The 23,779-nt window shown below is 38.1% G+C and overlaps 1 protein-coding gene across 3 annotated transcripts in view; it reads left to right on the top strand.

Annotated features, from left to right (window-relative positions):
* px (plexus) overlaps nt 1–23,779 on the top strand; it is a 742,022-nt gene that overhangs the window by 4,793 nt on the left and 713,450 nt on the right. For all 3 annotated transcript variants that reach the window (XM_067150020.2, XM_067150021.2, XM_067150022.2), the window contains exon 2: nt 12,773–14,052. In XM_067150020.2, coding sequence (XP_067006121.2) covers nt 13,652–14,052 — 401 coding nt within the window. In that variant the 5' untranslated portion in view covers nt 12,773–13,651. The remainder of the gene's footprint in view (nt 1–12,772; nt 14,053–23,779) is intronic.

The raw sequence follows: 23,779 nt of genomic DNA on the forward strand, positions 1-23,779 counted from the left end.
GTGACACAGTTGTTGGCTTAAGATAATAAAGGTTTAGAAGATTCCTATCAATCGATCATACTATAGATTCAATTCAGATTTAATTTCCATTCAGTTGGCAGTATTCAGAACGGGTAGCTCCCTCCTTACTCCTCGCCCCCGTACAAAGAATTATAACTAAAAGTTTCGCGAGGAATACTTGGGCGTATGTTCTTCCTTCTCACACCGGGCGAGTTGACCATGCGGTTAGGGGCGCGCAGCTGTGACCTTGCTTCCGGGAGATAGTGGGTTCGAACCCCACCGTCGGCAGCCCTGAAGATGGCTTTTGGTGGTTTACCATTTTCACACCAGGCAAGTGCTGGGGCTGTACCTTAATTAAGGCCACGGCTGCTTCCTTCCCACTCCTAGCTCTTTCCTATCACACCGTCGCTATAAGACCTATCTGTGTCGGTGCGACATAAAGCAAATTGTAAAACGAAAATAATTTATATCACCGGAATGATCCGTAGCTGGTATTAGTGTTGCATAGACCAAATGGGACAAATTTTTCCAAAACTGTCATTGCAGTCTAATTCAGTGTTGTCACAAAAATGTAACTATCTGAGAATTTCTTCAGACTGATGACATGCCATTGCTGTGCTTACCCCAAAGTGATGTACATCTTCAGTGGTTTCCCAGTACATTCTTGTCCTGGTCATCACATTGTAACAACATTCTTGTCTTGTCATTGCATTGTAACAGGAAAGAAACAATATTGTAAAGAATAGCTGAAGTTCAGTTTTGTTCAATGAAAATGACATAATACATTTTTCAACAGAGTACTGAACCATGCTCTGATATTTGTTAAGTACTTCGTCAGAGAAAAGTTCGAACAATTGGGTTGGAGAATACTCGTTGTTTAGAAAGCTCGGTTGAGTTAACTCTCGTTGTTTAGAAAGCTCGGTTGAGTTAACTCTGTGCTTGGCTTTTTCACAATGTCACTCTTTTCCCCCCCACATACGTTTTGATTTTTTTTTTCATATGATTAGTTGTGCTTGGCCTTGCCTGCTAATTAGTTTCTTGGTCCTCCCCTGGGAACCATGTGACCTTTCCGCGGTGGGGAGGCTTGTGCGTCCCAGTGAAGCAGATAGCCAAGCCGCAGGTGCAATGATATCATATGGGTATCTGTAAAGAAACCAGACTAATGAATGGTTCATCGAAAGGCAGGTAGCAACCTTTCGGAAGTTGCAAGGGTGGCAGTCTGGATGATCGACTGATATTATGACCTTGTAATAATCCTCTGTTTCGAACATACTTTGTCCCTATATTTATGGGTTGGAAACATGCACAACTACCAGAAAAGATGACAGCAACTTCATGCTTCAGAAATGAAGTTTCTAAGAAGCATGCTTCAAAAGACTAGGAAAGACAAAGTAAGAAATGAGAAGATTGGAGAACAAGCTGGAATAAATCAAGTCCCTGAAGGAGATCATAACTAGGGCACGTTTGAGATGGTTTGGTCACGTCAAACGTATGACAGAAAGAAGAATTGCAAAATAATGGTTGCGTACTGAGATTACTGGAAAGAGACCTGTTGGAAGACCTAGGAGGAGATGGCTGGACCAAGTGAAGGAAGATATCACATCCAAAGGAATCAACTGGGATGAAGTCTTGAAGGAGCAGTGGTACATGAACAGACAAAAATGGAGAGCGCTCGTAAACCGCACGCGGGAAACTGGAGTGGAAACTTGATGATGATGATGATGATGATGATGATGAATAATCCTAATAATTTGGAAAGGGAATCACAATCCAAGGAGAGGAAATCAAACCCTTGAGATTTGTCGATATTGTTATTTTAACTGAGTTTGCAGAAGATTTAGAGAAATTACTGAATGGTATGAACTTGGTGAAGGAGTATAAGATTAAAATAAGTAAGTCCAAAACAAAAGTAATGGAGTGCAGTCAAAGTCAGGGAATGCAGAAAATATGACATTAAAGGAATAGATTAATATTGTTGCATGGGTAGTAAAATAACTAATGATGGTAGAAGTAAGGATGACTTAAAACGCAGACTAGCACTAGCAAGGAAGGCCTTTCGCAAGAAAAGAAGACTTTGAACTAGTAGACTTCGAACATGATAGAGGAATTAGAAAGATGTTTCTGACGACTCTTGTCTGGAGTGTGGCATTGTATAGACGTTAAAGATGGACAATAAACTACCTCAGAAAGAAAGAGGAAAAATCTTTTGAATGTGGTGTTGTAGAAGAATGCTGTGCTGAAGGTGAGATGGGTAGATCGAATCACAAATGAAGTGATACTGACAAGGGAAAACGTACATGTGTTACACTCGGATCCGGTATAAATTGGGTAGGAATATTCGTGGGAGGCTGTAGAATGCTAAGGTGAAGCCTTCATGTGCCCAGTGCAAGTCTGATCGCCAAAATTGAACAAATAAAAAGTCGTAAATTTGAAAGTGCCGCGAGATTATCGGGGTGTGGGGGAGAGGTAGGGAGGAGCGAAGCAGCAGACGTGAGCCAGCCAGGCTGTGTCGAACTGCGCCAGCAGCCAGGCAGCATATAGTCGGGCTGCTCGCTCGAGTAGAATGAATGATCCCCCCAGGCCACACTTCTTTACTGCACTGCAGTTCGCACATACCTTGTATCTTCCCGATTAGAAACGTCAAAGCAGATGAAGAGGTGCACATTGATTAGTCATCTGATGAGACAACGTTCTTACAATGACAAACAAAATCTATCGTTCTTATAGTCATTTTTATGAATAGTAACTGTATATTTACTTTAATCTTGTATGATAATAATTGATTTTCTACAGCTAGATACAAAAAACGTCCACTACAGAGGTCATTCAGTCCGTGGAATGTAGTAGTGTGCATTCAGAATTGTTTTGCAGAGTGTGACAAAAAAGACACCCTATTTTCTGAAGATGAAAGGAATTTGGGATTGGAATTATATATCATAAGTAGATCAATCTACTTATATATATATATTTACTTTTAAGAGAAAAACAAGCATTCACAGGAATTGCGTTCTTGTCTCCATTTTAGAGGTCTAATAGCCTACAGGGTTTTGGACACCGATGTGACAGTCGAACTAGATGGCACATCGGATATGTCAGATGATGACTTGTTTTCGAGGAACAATATTGAAACACCGATATTTGAACCCGTCTCCGAAAATGTAGCTCCTAACCCTGCATCCACAACAACGGCTGAACGATGCCTAATCCCAATAACTTATAAGGAGGAGGTCGTTGAATATTGGCGAAACAAAGGTGGGAAACGAGGAGCTTTGCATCAGTGAAACACAGGTTTCGTACATTAAAGTGCCGGGAAGAGCTTTACAGGTGGGAGCAGCAATTGGAAAACGGTGGCACAATGGGAGAAAAAAATAAATTTTGTACGAAGAAGACTTACCATAAGTTCAAAGAAAGTAGATAACGAAACAAAATTGTTCACGATATAAATATTAAAAAATGGGCTTTTAAGTACGCTCATCTAATTACCTATGACACGTTTGGAGGGTCTCATTCCTGGCTAATGAGTTTTAAAAAGAAATTTAAAATTGGATCAGAAAGATTTGCAAATTGGTATCTAAAAATACCAATTTGAACAAGAAGATACTAATTGTAAAGCGACACTGTTTGTGGAAGAAGTGTCGCAATTAATAGAAAGTCACGGCTCAGAGTGCATGTTTAATAATCATCAGTCTAGTTTTCATGAAGAGTTCCATTCTGGCAGGATCCATAATGAACGAGGAGAAAAAGTCGTATTAGCGGAAGCACAATATATGAATTCGCTAACTCATAGCTACACAATAATTTCAGCAGATGGAGAACTCCTGCCGAAGTTGCTAGTGGTGTTGAAATAAACAAATGGCAAATTTGGTTGTTATATAGAAAAAACCTAGGCCTATTTACCGCGCCAAATGTGTACACGTTGCCTTCAAAATCTGGAAAACTGACCAAAGAACTTGTGCAGAAATGGTTACGGGATGGTCATTGAGAGCTAGTACCAGAGTACAGTGTTTTAGTTCTTGATTCGTAGACCGGACAGAAAGAAGAAAATATTTTAAATGCCAAAGTTGGGAGTAAGAAAATCATTAATGTTCAAAGAATTCCGAAAGGAGCCACCGGACTTATCCAGCCGTTAGATGTTTTGGGCTTCCGCATTTGGAAGCAATTTATTCGTCTTTTGTAAGATTTAATTTTGTTAAACTCATTGGACATCAACGTACATTTAAGGAACAACCTTTTAAAAGTGTATTCTTTGATGCACAACCAGTTTTCCTCTCTGCGCTTTCGTAGCATGTGGCAGCTCAGTTGGTACAAATGTGGCTATGGTAATAAGAAACCTATACAGTTTATTCCAGTCGATTATTGTTTCAAAGAAGAGCCTTCCGATAATCAATGTAATACTTGTGAAAGCGACAGTGCTGTAAGAGTGCATGGTGCACACAGTATCTGTGCCTTGTCGACTTTTTTGTAAACAATCACTATTGCATTAATTACGACTAACAAGAACTCGGGCGTGAGTTTTTCAATCCTTATTGATATCGTTGTTTAAACACTGTCCTTGCAGACAATCGTTTCATGTGCTGTTTTCATATTTACGTTTTGCTTTCTGATTGGCGCGGCTCGACACAGCCTGGTTGGCTCACGTCCGCTGCTTCGCTCCTCCCTAACTCTCCGCCACACCCTGATACACCAGCGGCACTTTTAGTTTTACAACTACTTACTTGTTTGATTTCGGAGTTTAAAGTTGCGCTGGGCACATACAGTTTTCACCTTAACATTCTACTACCTCCTACAAATATTCCTACCAAATTTCAACCGAGTCCGAGTGTAACACATGTATGTGTTCCTTGTGAGCCAAATTGGTGAAAGGAGATCGAGACACCCAGGACTTGGGTAGTTGGTTTTTGAGGGAAGTGCTGGTGGTAAGAATGGTAGGGGTAGACCAAGGTACAAGTATGATAAGCAGATGTAATAGTTACGCAGAAATGAAAAGGTTAGCACAAGATAGGGTGGCATGGAGATGAGCATTGTATCAGTCTATGGAACTGATGACTCAATACAACAACACATTTGGGTTGCTCGTCATCAGAATAATTTGAAGATGTACACAGTACTGGACTAGCTGCTTCTTCACTAACATGACTCATTTTATTTTCACCATCTCGCACACAGATTGTACCATTTTCAATTAGTTTTGTACACACTACTACTTCAGACCAGCCCAAAGCTGATTGCCAGAGAAACTGTTTATATCCCCACATGACACATCACCATCACTATCCTTTCACTTTGAAAAGCATTTTCAATTGGTTCTGTGTATACATAATTATTATATTAGCATCTAGGATGTCTTCTGATTTCTCCAGGATACTACTGATCTGTACGACAGTCAATCTGAGAAGAATAAATGAAAATTCTATGTTAGTACTGAGGTAATCGCATTGGCGCCGACTGTCGACATGTCGTTGTGCAACTTTTGTGCTCTGCTAGAGGAAAACAACTACCAGTATGCTACAAATAAATGTAGAATCTCTTAAAGGCACGTTTCATTGTTACGTTTTAACAGAATAGTCTGTTTTTACTAATAAAAGTAACAATACAATAACAAAATAATACTGCGAATGAAGCATAAATCTCTTGACTGTATATGGAGCGATATTTCACACACAACCACTCGATAAGGCGTGAAACTGAGTGTCTCTTGTTTTTGTGTTGTGCAGTATAACAGATTGGGGCAAATATTCATTTATAGGACGAGGAGTAAGGGATTGGAATAAATTGTTGTTGAGTCATCAGTCCATAGACTGGTTTGATGCAGCTCTCCATGCCACTCTATCCTGTGCTAACCTTTTCATTTGTACGTAACTGTCGCATCCTACATCTGCTCTAATCTGCTTGTCATATTTATACCTTGGTCTACCCCTATCGTTCTTACCATCTACACTTCCTTCAAAAACCAACTGAACAAGTCCTGGGTGTCTTAAGATGTGTCCTGTCATTCTATCTCTTCTTGTCAAATTTAGTCAAATCGCTTTCCTCATACCAATTCGATTCCTTAAAAGAGGAATAGACAGTTATGTTTCGTAGATCTAGAAAAAGCATAAGACAGGATACCGAGGGAAAAGATGTTTGCCATACTGGGAGACTGTGGGATTAAGGGTAGATTGTTATAATCAATCAAAGGCATTTGTTGGCAGTTGGGCTGCAGTGAGAATTTTATTTTCTTACATAGAGAAAAAATCTGGGGAATGCCTTTAGTATAGATCTATAGCATGTGCTTTAATTAATAAAGTCAAAGATCCTGGCTCAGTCCGGTGGTATTTGAAGGTACTCAAATACGACAGCCTCATGTCGGTAGATTTAGTGGCACGTAAAAGTAGTTAGTGGCACGTTAAGCAAATAACATTATATTATTATTAATAAAGTCAAAATGCTGTATGAACATTGCTAGAGTGTCCAAATGGGGGTTGGATATTCGGAGCGGTTTGATACTAGACAGGGTGTACAACAAAGTAGCGCACTATCAACACTTTCATTCATCATTGCAGTGGATGAAATAATATTAAAGATAGTAGAGACTCAGCAACAACTCTGAGTTAAAGCTCTTGCCTTTGCAGATGATGTGGTAACATGAGATGATAGTGAACCTGAAGTAACAGAAGCTGAATGACTGGAATGCTATATTCAAGCAATTTGGTCTCAAGATATGCAAGGCCGAAATGGCAGTGTTGCCTGTTAGTCGACAGAACATCCGTACTAACATCACCCTAGATGTATCAAAGTTGGAACAAGTACATCAGTTCCGTTATCTTGGCAGTGTAGTAATAACAGATAGCCGACCATCTGCATAAATCACTAGTAGAGTACAGAGTGGAACACAGTTTTATCATGCTGTGAGAAGACTACTTTGGGATAAGCAAGTTCCATTAAGATCAAAATTAATTCTCTAGAGGAGCTCCACAGTTACCACATATAGTCTAGTAAACCTGCATCCAAACCAACAGAAATATCAGCAAACTACAAGCAGTGGAATTAAATTCTTAAGAACTTTGATTCAAAAAACAAGTAGGGACAAAATAAGAAACGATGAGATACGCCATCTTGTCCAAGTGAACAAATCCCTTAGTGAGATCTGTGTTGAAGCCAGCTGAAATGGTTTGGTCATCTCAAAAGAATGGACGCACAAAGAACAGCTAGAGTGTGGTTTGAGAACGAACTCGAAAGTAAAGATCAAGAGGGCGGCCAAGGAAGACGTGGATCGATCAGATTAGAAATGATCTAGATGGACGAGGTCAGGATTCAGACATCTACTTGGACAAAAGTAAATGGAGAGCGCTTGTTCACCGCACCCAGGAAACTGGAGCTTGTTCAAGATGATAATGACGATTTCTAAAAATACCTTTAAACGCTATGGACAAACTACTACTCACTATACTTATCCTTCTTCTTCCGTAGCACCTTTGACACTATAGAAAATCAGTCAATGATAAAGGAAAAGGAACTGCAAACGTTCGACCTGGCTGCGCTATAGATTTTTTAGTTCTTATTTGAGTAACCGTTAACGGTGGGTAACAGTAAATAAGGCCTCTAAATGAAAAATGAAATATAGTGGTGCCCCACAGGACAGTATTCTTAGACCCTTACTTTCTGTATTTATATTAATGACATACCATCTGTGATAGGAAATGACGCACACCACCTCTATGCTGACGATCTTCAAATTTATCGACGGGGCCGATGACCTCGATGTTAGGCCCCTTAAAACAACAAGCATCATCAATTTATCGACGCTGCAAGACTTCAGACTTCGGTGAAACAATACAAGATATTAACAAAATGCACAACAAAATTCTCTTGTACTAAATGCCACAAAAACTCAGGCAATCATAATTGGATCACGAAAATTACTGTGCCGCTAAAACAATACAGCAATCCCACCTATCCTACTGAATGGTAACATTATTCCCTACAATAAAACGGTTAGAAATCTTGGCATAATTATGAATGAAACACTTGGTCTGATCACACGAAAGAAACCCGTTAAGATTTTTGGAGCACTTCACCCTCTAAAATAGCATGTGTTTCCATTTGAGCTAAAGGCCAAACTAACAGAGACTCTGATTCTCCCTATTCTCAATTATTGTGATGTTGTTTTAGTTGACATGTCAAGAGAAGAAACACTTAAAAGTTAAACGAGCACTGAATTCTTGTCTGCGATTTATTTACACTATCAGGTATGATGTTCGTATCACCCCATATTATCAGGCTCTCTCAATGGCTGAAGCCTGATAACGTCGGCTGCCACACATTTTATCGATGGTATTTAGAGTGTTAGCTGAAAATTACCCTCTGTATATTTCTTCTAAATTCACCTTTTTATCATTTCACAACATAAATACACATTCGAGATCCTTTCTTTCTATTCCAGTGCACTGCACAAATAAAATTAATAGATCATTTGTGGTGACCAGGGCCAGATTGCAGAATTCGCTGTCGGCTCAGGTCAGAGAAACTAGCTCTTTATCAAGATTTAAGGTCGCCTGCTGAGACTACCTGCTGAGGACAGCTGACTGAATGGTTGAAGTATGAATGTGCGTGTTCCTGATGATTGGTCAGTTTAGGGAGTTTTTAATATTAATTTAGTTAGTAGTTTATTTAAATTCACTTTTAATTTTTTAAATTTATGTAGTTTTAATTATTTTATGTACCTTATTTTATTTAAGATTTTAATTAGTATGTGTAAAGTGTAAGAGATACCGAGCTCGATAGCTGCAATCGCTTAAGTGCCGCCGGTATTCGGGACATATTGGGTTTGAACCCCACTGTCGGCAGCCCTGAAGATGGTTTTCCGTGGTTTCCCATTTTCACAGCAGGCAAATGCTGGGGCTGTACATTAAGGCCACGGCCGCTCCACAACCACTCCTAGCCCTTTCCCATCCCATTGTCGCCATAAGACCTATCTGTGTCAGTGCGACGTAATGCATCTTGCAAAAAAAAAAATGTAACAGTGCCTCAAGCCCCCTAACTTTGCCACTGAAAAAGGCACCAATAAATAAATAAATAAATAAATAAATAAATAAATAAATAAATAAATAAATAAATAAAATATATTCCTTGGTTATCTGTTTTCATCCATCCTAAGATATTCCTAAAAAGTCTCCTTTTTTCTTATTGTTTCCGTCATATTTTGTATGATAGATTTCCTTATTACTTCTTAATTTCAACACTTCTGTACTTTTCATTGGTTCCAGGATTATTCTAATATTTCAAGCTTGGAGAGAGATTTATTAAAGAAATAAATCATCCGTCCTCCAATGAGGGTGACCATTTGGATCCGGAATACAGTTTCAATTTCAGTGAAGTTTAAAAATATCAAAAAATGAAAATTTAATCGTTAATGCTGTTATCTTCTTTTTTCCTGGGTTAATGGGGGAGGAATGTAAATCACGTTCTCAAGTATAGATGGAAATGAATGATTTTCAGAGAGTCCCTCAGTGTCTGTATTACTATTTTTTTCTAACTTGCAGATTGGAACTTTAAAAGTTTTGTAGGAAGTTCGATGACCGACTAGGGAGGGTGCCTCTTGTTCCGAATAGCAGGCCTCTGACAATCCCCCGATCGATAGGTATTTTATACTTAGACGAAAGGTAAGGCAAGCACGGAACATAAATAGCTTGCTTTTCTAGGTCCACATCCCGAGGCTGATTAAGGTATCTTTCAAAGCAAATGGTGGGATCTAAGACCATTGCTTTAATGTTCTCTCCGTTGATGGCTACGATGTCCGCCCTCCGATTAGAGTCATCGGTAGAGATGCAGTGAACCACCTCGTGCACCTCCCATCCACCCACGCTGTCTCAAGCCTTGAGCAATCGACGTTCTTCCAGGATGGTGGCGATGGTTGCGCATTAGCTCAGTGCTCTGGCAGAATCCCAGCACGTCCAAGGGTTTCTGTCTTGTTGAAGCCATTTTGGCGGCAACGGGTTGTGTTGAAAGACCTACCAGGAACCGACCTGACTGCGGTGAGGTTGCATGTCATCTTCACTGCGTTTAATTATTCAGAAGAGGACAGAGGTGATTCATGAGTCATAGTTTGCTTTCGGGCAGTCTGAATGTAACACTACTCCTTTTCCTTTATGTGGTAGCTGGCACCACGACTGAAAGGATCGATTTCTCATAATTTCATGTAGTTTTCTTCCGTCAATCTTTGCGGGGAGACTTTCTTTTTTTTATGTCAAGTTTGTGGAGTGCCATATCTTGTTGTTCAGGTAACTTCCTTACATATGCTAGATGAACGTCCTGAACATGGAGTAAGCGATTTCAAATATTGTAATGCTGTATATTGGCTTCCCATTCTGCGCAAATTATTCCCATCCTTCTGACCTTTCTGGCACTATACAGTATTGAATTTGGACTATCATCTGGCAGCATCATTATTTATTTTACAGAACTTCTTATAATTTTGTCCAGATCTTTAAGAAAAGTGTTTGATAGTTGTGTCAGAGGGGCACATTTTAGAGGATACATCAAACTCGGCCAAACAAACTCGTTAATAATCTTGATCTTTAGCTCTGGTTTTAGAGGTTTTGTTTTTACCAGATTATTTAAGTCAGAAGTTATTGTGCTTATTACTTTGTCTGTCAAGAGAAATTTCATTTTTGAAGTAAATTCCGAAATACTTAATTCGTTCATTGTTCGTTTGTTTTTATCAATGGGATTATTGATATCATTTAATACTCTGCATTTACTTGTGTATTGAAATTCTGGTTTCACTACTGTGTTATAATACCGCATTGTAAGACTTGGATAACCCATTTTTATTGCAAATTCGTAGTAATACTATATGCCCTTCCCATTTTGATTATCCTTTCTTCTATAGTAGGATTTTCTAAACCATTTTCTTAAATTATTTTCCCCAGATACCATGAACCTACTACGCTGGCATAGCAGGGGGAGAGGTGATACTCCCAGGTGGTGGATAGGGGGGTTCTAACCGGCTTGCCGGCGGACTTGAGGGAAATAAAATACCAAACACACAACCCCCTGTGGGTGGGGGACGCAGACGAAGAATACACCCACGTCATCCCCTGCCTGTCGTAAGAGGCAACTAAAAGGGGCGACCAAGGGATGATTGTCTTGGAACCATGAAACTACTTGTGATTAGTACCACCAGGCGGGGAACACCATGGGTCGCTTTTACTTGTGCATAGTACCACTATATTAGGTACCAAATAGGTTTGTGATTAGCAGCACACAGGAGCACCGTGCGGTCAGCTTTTGCATTACCTGTGATTAGTACCACTGTATGAGTAGGACCATGGGATGATAGCTATCTTGGTTCTGCCTTGCCTGTGATTAGTACCCACTATTTGAGGAACACCATGGGATAGTGCAGGTCCCTGTGGTTAGTACTCTTATGTGATGAACACCATAGGTTTGCGTTGCCTGTAAATGGTGCCGCAATGTGAGAAACACTATAGGTCTGTATTACATGTCAAATATCATAACCTGTGAGTAGTACCATAATGTGTGGAATACCGCGAGTCTCTGCTACTTGTGATTAGTACCGCAACATGACAAATACCATGGTTCTACTTTCCTAGCGATAAGTACCGTTATGAGGGGCAGGTAACTTGGATTTTGGACCCCCTTTAGACTGCAAGCATCATCGATTCAGTGTTATGCTATAGCAGCAGTCCCTTGGTCAGTAATACTATTGTTTTACATCAGTTTCTGTGAATGTAAGGCATTGCGGTTCGCATCCACTGATAATTTTAAATTCATATCCATCCATTCATTCTTCGTCCTCACATTTTGAATTCTGGTCAGTGGAGGATTTTGGACTTTCAATTTGTTATTCCATTTTGTCTCATTTCGTACCATTAGGGGACGATGACCTCAATGTTAGGCCCCTTTAAACAACAAGCATCATCAGCATCTTCCCCAGATAAATAGATTTCTTGACTTTCTTTATTCGACCAATATCTTTCGTTAAACATTGTGTAGCTTATTTTATGGTTGTAATAAATTTGGTTTTCTCTGCTGAGATTTTCAAACGTGTTTTGTTAGTTATTTCTTCCAAGAGATTGATTTGTTTTGTTTTCCAAAAGTATAGCAAAACCATCTGCAAATGCATGGCATTTATTTCAGCACCTTTTCTTTTCCTCCCCAGAGTTAGTGGTGAAATTTTGTCTTCATTTTTGTTTTAAATTCTTACAGTTTTCTCCAGGACACAGTTAAAGAAGATAAGTGATAAACCATCACCTTGTCTTACACCTGTATTTATCTTGAAAGGTATTGACATTTCTTCCATAAATTTTACCTTTGATATGGTGCCTGGAAGGATTTCAAGTATAATGTTTGCCAATTTTGATTTAACTCCAAATTTCTGAAATTTAACTTTTCCCATATCAATAGAATCAAAAGCTTTTTAAAAATCTATGAATGTGACAACTATGTCCTCGGAGTTAAATAGTTTGCGGCAGCTTATAAACTTATAGATTAATATTTGTTCTGAGCAAGATAGGCCTTTTCAAAATCTACTGTGATATTCATCCAGTTGACCAAGTATTCAAGTATTGTCTATACTCTTTTTAGCAGAATTTGGAGAATAATTTGAAATCATCTGGCATAAATCACCTCTATAGTTATCAACATCTTACTTGTCACCTTTCTTGCATATGGGTATATTAAAGCTGCTTTCCATTCTTCTTCTTCTTCTCCTCCTCCTCCTTATTCTTCTTATTGCCACACGTTTGTAATGGAAACTCTTTTTTTACAGGGTGTACTCAAGGAATACTGCTGCTGCCAACATGGTCGATCAGTCTGCTGCTCTTCTCAACAAGCATTCACTTTCAGCATCACACAGGAGAAGAAATCGAAAGAAAATGAACTCTTTGTATTGATATAGAGTCCAATCAAAGAATTCACCATTTTAATGTTCGTAATTTCATAGTTATCCCTGTTTGGCTCCAAAATTTTAGAAATTCTAAATAATATTTCATATTTAAGTAAAAAAAAGATTCACTCTCATTTTTAAAATGTAAAATTGACAGCACTATTTTGGCTAATAGTAAAACTGTACTATACAGTGGTAGAAAGAAATCCACCCTAGTAAAAATCATGTTAGAAGATGTTATTATATGTGTAAGGCCATTTCTGCCAATTTTTAGCATAGTTGCCAATGGACTTCTGGTGCTAAACATCACTGTTTTGTAAATTGATGTGACAATTTTGTGTTCAAACTTCGACATACTCATATTAGCAGACAGTGTGAAACTTGTTCATGGAATAGCCAAGTTTATATACAGTCAGTTTTTGTTGACCACATAAAGAGAATTTATATGAAGCCTGGATTTTTGTGTTACTGTTGAAGCAGTCTGGGACTCGGTGGCAATGGTTTATCTTTTAAAGAGCTGTTTTGTGTGTATTGTAGGTGTTAAAACATAATATCAAAGAATTGAGTGTTGATACCGCAAAAATTCAAACAACGCTCAGGATAAGTGATTTAATGACTAATGCATGGACTTTGTGATTTTATGAGTGTTGACGGATTGGTAATTGATGTAATTTCCTCCATGTGGGTATTTCTTTGATCTATTTTTGTATAATTGAAGGCAGCTATGGTGGAGAAATTGGGAACTTGACGTATTATTGAGCGATGTACATTAAAAAGGAGCCTAGCATGGAAGGTATGGTTCTAGAGGAACCGCAAAGCAGAGTCTGTTTCGTGTGTGGTAATGTTGGACACCCAGAGCAGTATTGGTTACGGATCAAGGTGGGTGCTGGACCTAACGAAGCCTACTTTCCTTTCTTGGAGTCCCATGAACCACCGGTGGGGTACAGACATTCTCGGCAGGATGGCGCAGTGCGTGCCTGCTACTTGTGTTATTCCCTTCTCATGCAGCAGTGGGACTGTTATGAGCGTGATGGTACGCCGCACTCCAGAAGGTTGTATTGGTTGAAACGCTGTGATAATGGACCTTTCACAGGAGCAGAAATGGCCCTACAAGGGGAGTATGCTGCTCAAGTTTTGGGTCTCAACACAGACAGCACACACAGGTAAGACTACTCTGTTTTCTACTTACCTTCTTGGGGTTAGTTATTTGATCTCACAGTGTCAAAGTTAGGCAAAACTGCTTTTTAATGTTGGGTTTGTTTTGATTAAAATACTTACTTGTGATAACCTCCTTAAGAGTTTATGCCATTGACTGCATTTCAGAAGTAATGAAAGGTGGCAGATATCCTCTCAGATAAGGTATATTGAATACTAGTTGATGTACCCGTGCTTTGATACAGGATTCTCAGAAAGACTGACTTTGTGGTTTTCCTAACTGAAGTCAACATAGTTCATTCCAATGACGTCAGTAGGAATTTAGCAATTAAAAGCAATGTTAAATAAAATAATCGAACAAATACAAAACCACACATTTTCTCACTTTTAACGAACAGTACTACGGTTGGAATAATAACAGTAAGTTATTTATGAAATAGACCACCTAATCAATACTAAGTCTAGTCTTGGATGATTTACATAGTACATGTTTTGCCTTGTATGAAGGCATCATCAGCCATTGTCTTAACCTTAGATTGAAAATAAGGGTCTAATTAACATGTAATAATGAAATGAATTTTTAAAATCTTGAAGAGATTTGAAGTAAAATAACATTAAAAATAACAATGATGGTTTAAAAATATACAATGTGATGAGTTACAATGGTGGAAGTATTAACAAAATTAACATTAGGAGGCTGGTATAATAAGTACATTGGATAAAACAACAGACTTATACAACAAGTAGTAAGATTGCTATAAAAATTAAGTTGACTGTCTGGCGGTTACAATTAGACGATGGCGAAAAATCGTATATATTCAAAATAAAGAAGAGAGAATAAAAGTCAAAGGTTGGTCGAGATATCCGAAGTTAATCATAATCTTGAAGATAAAAGACGAAAGTCAGAGGCATATGGTGAAGTTGTAGAACACATTGAGGATATGAAGTTGTAGAATAGAAGTTGAATAGTTTTAAATTGGATCTCTATGGACCATCTCAAATTTGAAGCAATGCTCAAATGTTGCAAAAATGTGAGTTTGTTGATATTCTAGGCATATAATAGTGGAATCTGCAAAAGGAAACAAGAAACGTAGAGTTAATTGTGTGAAAAGATGTTTTAAAAATGTTGAAGTAGAATCGTGTACACTAACCATTTGACGATGACGAAGATAACTTGTAACATTATGAGTTAGAAGTATTTGCAACAGTAGACTTCTTACTACGTGTGTTATAGCTGAAGGTTTGCGTTGGAGGGGGATCTGTTTGTGGTGACGTAACTATTGGCTTGTTTGTAGTACTTGGACGGGGGCTGCTATTAGTGGGAGGGAAGGAGGAGAGTGTATTACTGCGTGTGTTGTATCGGTGTAAGGCCATTGGAGGGAGGGATGTTACAGTGGGTGTGGCTATGGGTTTATTGGTTGCATTTGAATTAGAGGTACTAGCGGTGAGGGGAAGGGAGGGGAGTGTATTAGCTGTAGAGGAGGTGGGAACGCTAATTGATGTGAGGTTGAAGATTTTTAAGAATATGTTGGTAAGGGGAGTTGATTCTTGTAATAGAATAAGAATCTGTTCATGCAAGGGGATTTTTTTTATCAATAGTGTCATTTAGGTTTTTATCTTTATTAAAATGCCGGTTCAGGAAAATGAATAAATTTTCATATTCTGTCATAAGTTTACTTTTATCGACTCTTTTGAGGATATGGAGGTCTTGTTCTATTGTGGTGAATTTATGCCCTGTGTCCCTCGTGGTTGGCCATTGCGGAGAATTTATTGTGTCTTTGAGCATTGTAATATTCGGCGTATCTGGTGGACAAGCTGCGGCCAGTTTGGCCAACATAAGAAAAATTACATGTAGAGCATTTCAATCTGTATATTCGTGATCCAGAGTAACTATTGTCTGTGATGTTAATAGAGTTGTGATTAAAGAATAAATTACGATTAGTGTTTTTTTGTTGTGTAGGCTATTTTTACTTCATGCTTCATTAATGAATTGGTTATCGGATAAATACTATGGTTAGTGAACGTGTATTTAGCGTATTTTGGTTTGATGGGTTTCAATGGATTTAAATTTGTAGCTAGTTTCAGTTTGTTTTTATTAATGATTTTATCAATGATATCCGTGTTTGATCCATTGAATTTAGCTATTTCCTTAATGAATAGTAATTCCTTCTTTAAATTAATAGAGGACATAGGGTGCCGATCTAATAGTCCAAAGTCAGAGCTGGAATGACCAGTCTGAGACAGCCGTGAATATTCCTCTGCCATTACTCTGTTAAATATGCACACTGCTTATTCCAATCAGTGCCTCAGAGTAGGGATTGAATAGCTCGAATGCTGTGATGAACCATTATGTTACATACCAGTAGTATAAGAAAATTTACGAAGCAGAGGAATGGCATGCTGCAGAAGAGAGATCTAACTCTCCACCTACTTCCCGTCAATATTCAGGCAGGCTGTTACACTCTGTAGGACCGGGTGAGTTGGCCGTGTGGTTAGGTGTGCGCAGCTGTGAGCTTGCATCCGGGAGAGGGTAGATTTGAGATTCGAACCCCATTTTGGCAGCAATGAAGATAGTATTCCGTGGTTTCCCACTTTCACACCAGGAAAATGCTGGGACTGTACATTAATTAATGAAGGCCAAGGCCGCTTCCTTCACACGCCTAGCCCTTTCCTATCCCATTGTCGGCATAAGACCTATCTATGTCGGTGCAGCGTAAAGCAAATTTAAAATATACTTGGTATGCAGTAGAAATCCCATCTACCGAAGATGAGTGGCAACAGAAGACACAAAGCACATCACAACAAAAAATGGTCAATGTAATGTTGTTCAATGTTATGAGCTTTCTGTATTGTAGGCCTTCACATTTAGTTTTCTTCCGACTCTGTGATTTGTAAAATTATTTATAGCGTAGACTGTTGTTCCTTATTCTCAGACTTTACATACCGATTTTCATTAAATTCTGTTTATCCATTTTCTCGTGACTCAGCGCTGATATGGACTTAATAACAAAAATCCAAATTCAAGAATATCTTTGTAATCATAGCCGGTACAGTAACAATGTATAAGAGATAAATGATCGGAAATTTAATGCTATATAACTTTGGTTATGTAGTATTTATCGATACGACCACTAATATAAAATAATTGAAAATTAATTTTTAGGCCTTCCCCTAAATTACCATTTCACTCTCAGCGTGAATAAAATTATTTACCACCTAGATTATAGTGACTTATTCCCCGACTTTGCATACTGATTTCCATTAAAATAGGACCACTTGACATAAATATTTGAGAATTAAATTTTAGGCCTTCCCATAAACCACCATTTTTCTCAGCGTGAATACAATGATTTATATCCTAGATTGTAGCAACTTATTCCCGAACTTTGCATATCGATTTTCATTAAATTCCCTTCAGCCGTTTTCTCGTGATGTGTGTACATACATACAGACAGACAGAAAGTACGTAAAATTAAAAAATGCATTTTCTTGTTACTGTTGACATGACTGATACATAAATGCCATCCTTTTTAAATTCTGAGCAATGTACAGACAAAACTCTTATTTTATATAGGCTATACTGTAGATTGGGGATTGTTAGTCACTGTAACAGGTACAAGCATACCAAAAGTACATGTTTTTCCCCTCTTTTCATCCCTTGGAAGTGAATGAGTAACCACAATTTGCTGTAGTGATGATGTTTATAAAATGTAAACCAATGTTAGACATTAATAGTAATATTTGAGGGTTATGAGCTGTCACCTAATAGCTATCAGTGGGTTGTCATGATTATACAAATGCTTCATCTTCTGAAGGGCAGACAAGGCTAGTTTTCTCCATCCCGTTATCTGGTGATGATAGGTATAATTTGAATCAATAAAATGTGGATATTCATACATGTTGAAAACTATGGGCGCAGGAGTTGGCTTCTTTTTGTTTTTAATGTCTTCTTTTCACGCAAATCAGATTGGATTTGTTCTCCGGTATTATACTTTAATTTATGTACTTGTAGTAAATTGTCAGTTTCACACAGCTTTATATGCTTTTAAACATTCAAATAACAGTATGTGTTGAGCAGCAACATCAAATCTTTTCCACTCACAACCTTCCGTTGCTGCCCATCCTTTCCCTTGCTCATCATTGCACTTCCTCTTGAAACAAAAATCACTGCCGCCGCCACCACCACCACCACCACCACCACCACCACCACCTCCACCTCTCATTCATCAAGGAAACATTGACTCCCCAAGTCTGTGGCAGGGCAGCACTATACCATGGTACAGGACGTGGCCTTGGTAATAGAGCCGAGACTTGGAGATACAAACTGATAGTTCCGCTTCACGTCGCTAGGATCATGGCTTAGCGCCCTAGTTATCTGTTGTTGACTGTGCATTACATCTAACTTTCAAATACTTTGCACACCTTTTGCATTTTATACCGGTTTTTCTCCTGTTCCACCTTAATGATAAACACAGCTCATTCTTTGATGAAATTCACGCCACTTAAAGAACTTTTCTCTCAAGGGGTTTACTTCTGAGATTCAGAAACATGCACTACTGCTCATGTGGTTCACCACAATATTCTTTCAAAGTTGTCATAAGAACTGAACTTCTCATTATCTTGAGTCAATCACTTTTCTTCAGCTGTCGGCCTACCTTTTGCAAGTCTCTCCGTTTGTGGACCCAATGTAAGTTTTCAAATTTTGTGGATGAGGAAGTTCTAAAATACTCATATCTCTCACTAAGCGGTAAGCAATACACCAATTTTGATTATTATTTCATTGTATTTACGCTTCTGTTTGGTGAAAGCTCAGACTTGTTCACGTAAGAAATTAGCTTTCAAGTCCCCACGATCCACTTTGTTCTTAAGCTTCGATGACTATTTCAATAATAATTATAAAATTAATGTTATATTATGCAATATTATTTAATTACATTACTTTTACTATGTATATGTAATATAGTATTGAAAAAGGTGGACCATACAACATTAATTTTATAATTATTATTGTAATTATAATTCAGTACGGATCAAAACCATGAAATTTATATCCTATGAACTATTTCAACATCGAGTTTGATTTAAGGTGTTGTAAATATGCATACATAAAGGTCTCTAGATTTAGTTTGAACTTGGTTATTATTTAGGAAATTAGTGTTATTTAAGTTGTATTTGTTGTATATTATGTTTTAGTGAATCATCTTTAATTGGGAAAATAACCTGTTGTTGATAAAAAATCTATCTATCCATGTCCCGAATGTAAATTTTGTTTTAATAAAATAATGTTCCGATTTAACGATTTAACTGTAGTTCTGTATACTGCATTTTTTCTTATTGCCTGCCTTAATTTTAATTTTGTGGACTTCCCGTGAGTTGGTTTGATTTTAGAGCATTGAGTTTCTACATGAACACGTGGTTGATCATTGTTTTCCTTAACTAGTTCATCAAGACAGTCTTACCTAATATTTATATTACCTGCACATTTTATTTTATTGTTGATACATTTGTCTTTTACTACATATGCTCTTTTGCGCACATTTCTCACTTGTTTATGTTCGGGGTAGTCCTCAAATACCATCGGAAGTGCGTTTGCTAAGAGTGTTCTCTTTGTAGTACTTACACTGTAATCAGAATCATTGAATTGCTTGGATACATAGAAGACTGGTTGGGTGTCCACAAAAACCCTGGTTTTACCCTCACATGGAACAGCTAGAAAGAAACCTTTTTCTCTTAATGTCATCGTTCACTGGAAATTAATGAAACTATAGTAAAGTTCAGTGACTTTAACTTGATTGAGATTTACAAATTCACAACTATTTTTTTTTATTTTTCACCTTGTCGATACATTAGTTGCTTAAGGCAACTTATTGGTTAAAAGTGGTACATGTTTCGTATATTATTAACATCTTCAGCCACACAACACTGTTTAGATGAAAAATTCATATATTGACAAAGTATCAATGATAACATTTTAATCTTCTTATGCTATTTTTAAGGACACTTTCTCTCATAGCATTGATATTTTGTCAATATATAAATTTTTCATCTAAACAGTATCATGTGGCTGAAGATGTTAATAATATACGAAACATGTACCACTTTTAACCAATAAGTTGCCTCAAGCAACTAATGTATTGACAAGGTGGAAAATACTTACTTGTGAATCTGTTAAAGTGCGATACGGACCATGAAGTTGATTTTATGTAAATGAGATTTACAATGCGGCATGCTGCAGTACACCATTTTTAAGAAATGCAAGTCATAACACTGCTATTTACGTATAAATTACTCTACAAATAACCGAGCAAGTGGCCGTGCAGTTTGGGTCATGTATATATCTGCTTGCATTCGTGAGATAGTAGGTTCGAACCCCACTGTTGGAAGCCCTGAAGATGGTTTTCTGTGGTTTCCCATTTTCACAACAGACATATGCTGGAAATGTACCTTACTTTGTGTGGGGGTAGGGAGAAAACCTCTACAGACAGTATTGTGTGATTTTCTTTTTTTGTGCCACATGTATCACTTGAAAAACTTGCTTTTTCGTTGCGTCTTCTTCCCAAAGAGCACTTAGCTGCCATCTCATTTTCTGTCAAACAGCAGTCCAGTACGCTTAACTAAAGTATCTGTATTATACGACACGCTTTGCTAGTCAATTTTAAACACACCCCAGCTTTCTCACTCTTCAAAACACCTTCTCTAACATGAAATATGGATACACAATATACAGGGTATGTAGTGCAAACAGTACATTTAAGGGTACCAAGAAGCGAACTTAGCGGCAAAATGTAGCACAAGATTGAATCATCGCTGCAATGTTGTCTCGTGCCTCATTTCCAGGCCTTGTCTTAATAACCTAGGCCACGGTACAGGCACTTCACAGCAATGAATGTACATCTGAAGATAGCATTATCGTGTGTTGAATTAATTATGTTTTAAGTGTGTCTTCGCATATTTGTTTAACAGAGCTTCTAGAAAATGTCAAGTCATGTGTAAAACGATAGGTACACATAATAAGAATAACAGTTTGATAGGTCAACATCAGTAGAGGGAGTAGTAGAAAAGTAAACTAATACAAACATGAAGACAAAAAAGGACAAGGACAATCTTGATGTCTTCATACATTGGCCATCTTCGAATAGATAATGCTCTCTCCTCAACAATCCCAATTCTTCACCATCCATCTCTTCTTAGCCCTACAACATGCTCATTTGTGTTTCTTAGCTTCATCAAGAGGGTGGAGTTCAACACTCATTAAGGGGCCATCCTGACAGATGTGGGAAGTGTAGGATATGAAGAAAGGCTGATAAACACACAACATGGGAAGAAATGAAAGGATACAAACAAATATAGGTGGTAAAGGACTAGGAACGCTTGACATACACAGGAGGACAAAAGAAACCCAATGGGTCGATACAGGTAATGGAAAAAAACAATTGGTAAATCGTATGTAGAAAGATAGGAATGTGAACAGGAATGCATGTTGGAGTTCATGGAAAGGAGAACATTGATGGCAGTAAATTTACAGTTGAACGGAGTTAAAAATACATTTTCATAAATCTGCAGGAATACATGGAATTTCATCCGAATTGGTGAAATATAGTGGAAAGCCAGGGATGAAATGTATTCACGGAGTAACAGAATTACCATGTACCTTTTGATTGGATGAAAGCAGTAATTGCACCTGTTTGTCAGCAAGCCTACAGAAGGTATTGCAACAACTATTGTGATATTCATTGGTCAGTATACTAGGCAGTGTGTTCACAGGTATTTTGGAAATTAAGGTGCTATCTGTGATGAAGAGTAAGTGGTATGCAAATTTCAGAGTGGCTATCAGGACCAGATTTTCAGTATATATCAAGTAACTGAAAAATGCTACAAGAGGAATAGGCAAGTAATGAACTTCATTCCAGTTCTGTCTTGACTTTAAATATCTAAGATGAAATTCTAAAAGAATTTAATTGTGTAAGGTCCACCTGTTCAATACATGTTTGCCATTTAATAAATGGTCTGTTTAAAAAGCTATATAGGACATGTTTCTACCTAGGCTAGAGGTCAACAACTATGTAGCTTTTTAAACAGACCTTTTATTAAATAGCGAACGTGTATTGAACAGGTGTACCAAACCAAACCCCATGGCACTACAGCCCTTGGAGGGCCGTGGCCTACCAAGCGACCGCTGCTCAGCCCGAAGGCCTGTTAAATTCTTATAGAATTTCATCTTAGAGGAATAGGCATTTAGTTATGTTTGTGTGTCATAGGTCTAGAGAAGACATATGCTCGGCCAACTTGATGTGTTGCTCTAGCTAGCTCCTTTACTGGCCTTGAAAATCGCTTATGAAGTCTAGCATAAAGCTTTACTTGGAAAGTTTCTTCATAACGCCTCTTGGACGTTGGTTGTTCATGATATTGACACTGGTATACCTATGAACATAATATAAAGATATGTAGCGTATTGTGTTAATAGATTTACAGAAAAACACAGCCAATCGGACCAAAATTTACCAAGCATTAAGCCTCATAACGTACTGAGAATGGTAAGTCTACGGCTTCAATTTTATAATGTCCTACCTTAGTATAAGAAACTTCTTTGCCTTGCTTTTCATGTGTGAGGAGTAGTTGGACCTTCTCTCTTTAGTAACCAGCAGTAATCTGCCAGCATGTTTTTGTTCCATGTCCCCTGATATCTGCATTCCATTTCCTGTAGATCCTGATGGAATCTTTCTCCTTGCTCTTTGCTCAGCATTCCTAGGTTCTCAGGGAAATAGTCCAGATGTGAATGTAACATGTGCACTTTCAAGCTCAATTTGCAGCCTAAATATTGGAAAGAAACAAGCAATCTATCCACCATTTGTTTGTAGTCTGAATCCTTTGTGTTTCCAAGAAAGTTTTTGACCACATTCCGGAATGCTGTCCATGCCCATCGCTCTGCAACGCACATAACATCTTCAAAATTAGCATCAGAAAGAAGTTTTCTGATATCTGGACCTGTGAAAATACTCTAGTTGATTTTGGAATTACTGATGCCTGGGAATTGATGACACAGGTACTGAAAGCATTCACCTTCATTGTTTAGGGCCTTAACGAATTGATTCATAAGCCCTAGTTTGATATGAAGCGGAGGTAAAAGTATTTTGCTGTTGTGAACAAGAGTTTCTTGTTTTATGTTTTTCGTCCCTACAATCCATTGTCTACGTGGCCATTCTTTTTGAGTACAGTGATGTAACCTTGATCGACTGTCCCACTCACACAGAAAGCAGGGGTGCTTTGTGTAACCTCCTTGTAAACCTAACAGAATACCTATCACTTTAAAATCACCACACACTTATGTTCCTGGTACTTCAGTTTACACAACATTTCAAGATTTCCATATGTTTCTTGCATAATAACTGAATGAGCAACGGGAATGGATGCAAGTTTGTTTTCATTGTGAAGAAGGACGCACTTCAAACTACCTGTGGAGGCGTCGATGAAAAGTCTCCAGTCAATGGGGTCATACTGTGGAGCTCCTAGTTTTAAGATAACCTCTGGAATGTTGTTTGCAGTAAACGAAGGCTCCCTCTTCAGAAAAGAAGGGTGTAAATTCTTGTTTGCGATGTCTGTACCAATAGTACAGTACGTTGTCCCTGGTGCCAACATGTTCCTTTCACAAAGTCTAGACCCGAGTAACTCGGCAGATTCCTTTGTAAGGCCAAGATCTCAAACAAAGTCATTTAATGCACTTTACTCGAACAGTCT

This window comes from Anabrus simplex, chromosome 6, assembly GCF_040414725.1.
Source record: "Anabrus simplex isolate iqAnaSimp1 chromosome 6, ASM4041472v1, whole genome shotgun sequence".
Classification (NCBI taxonomy): domain Eukaryota; kingdom Metazoa; phylum Arthropoda; class Insecta; order Orthoptera; family Tettigoniidae; genus Anabrus; species Anabrus simplex.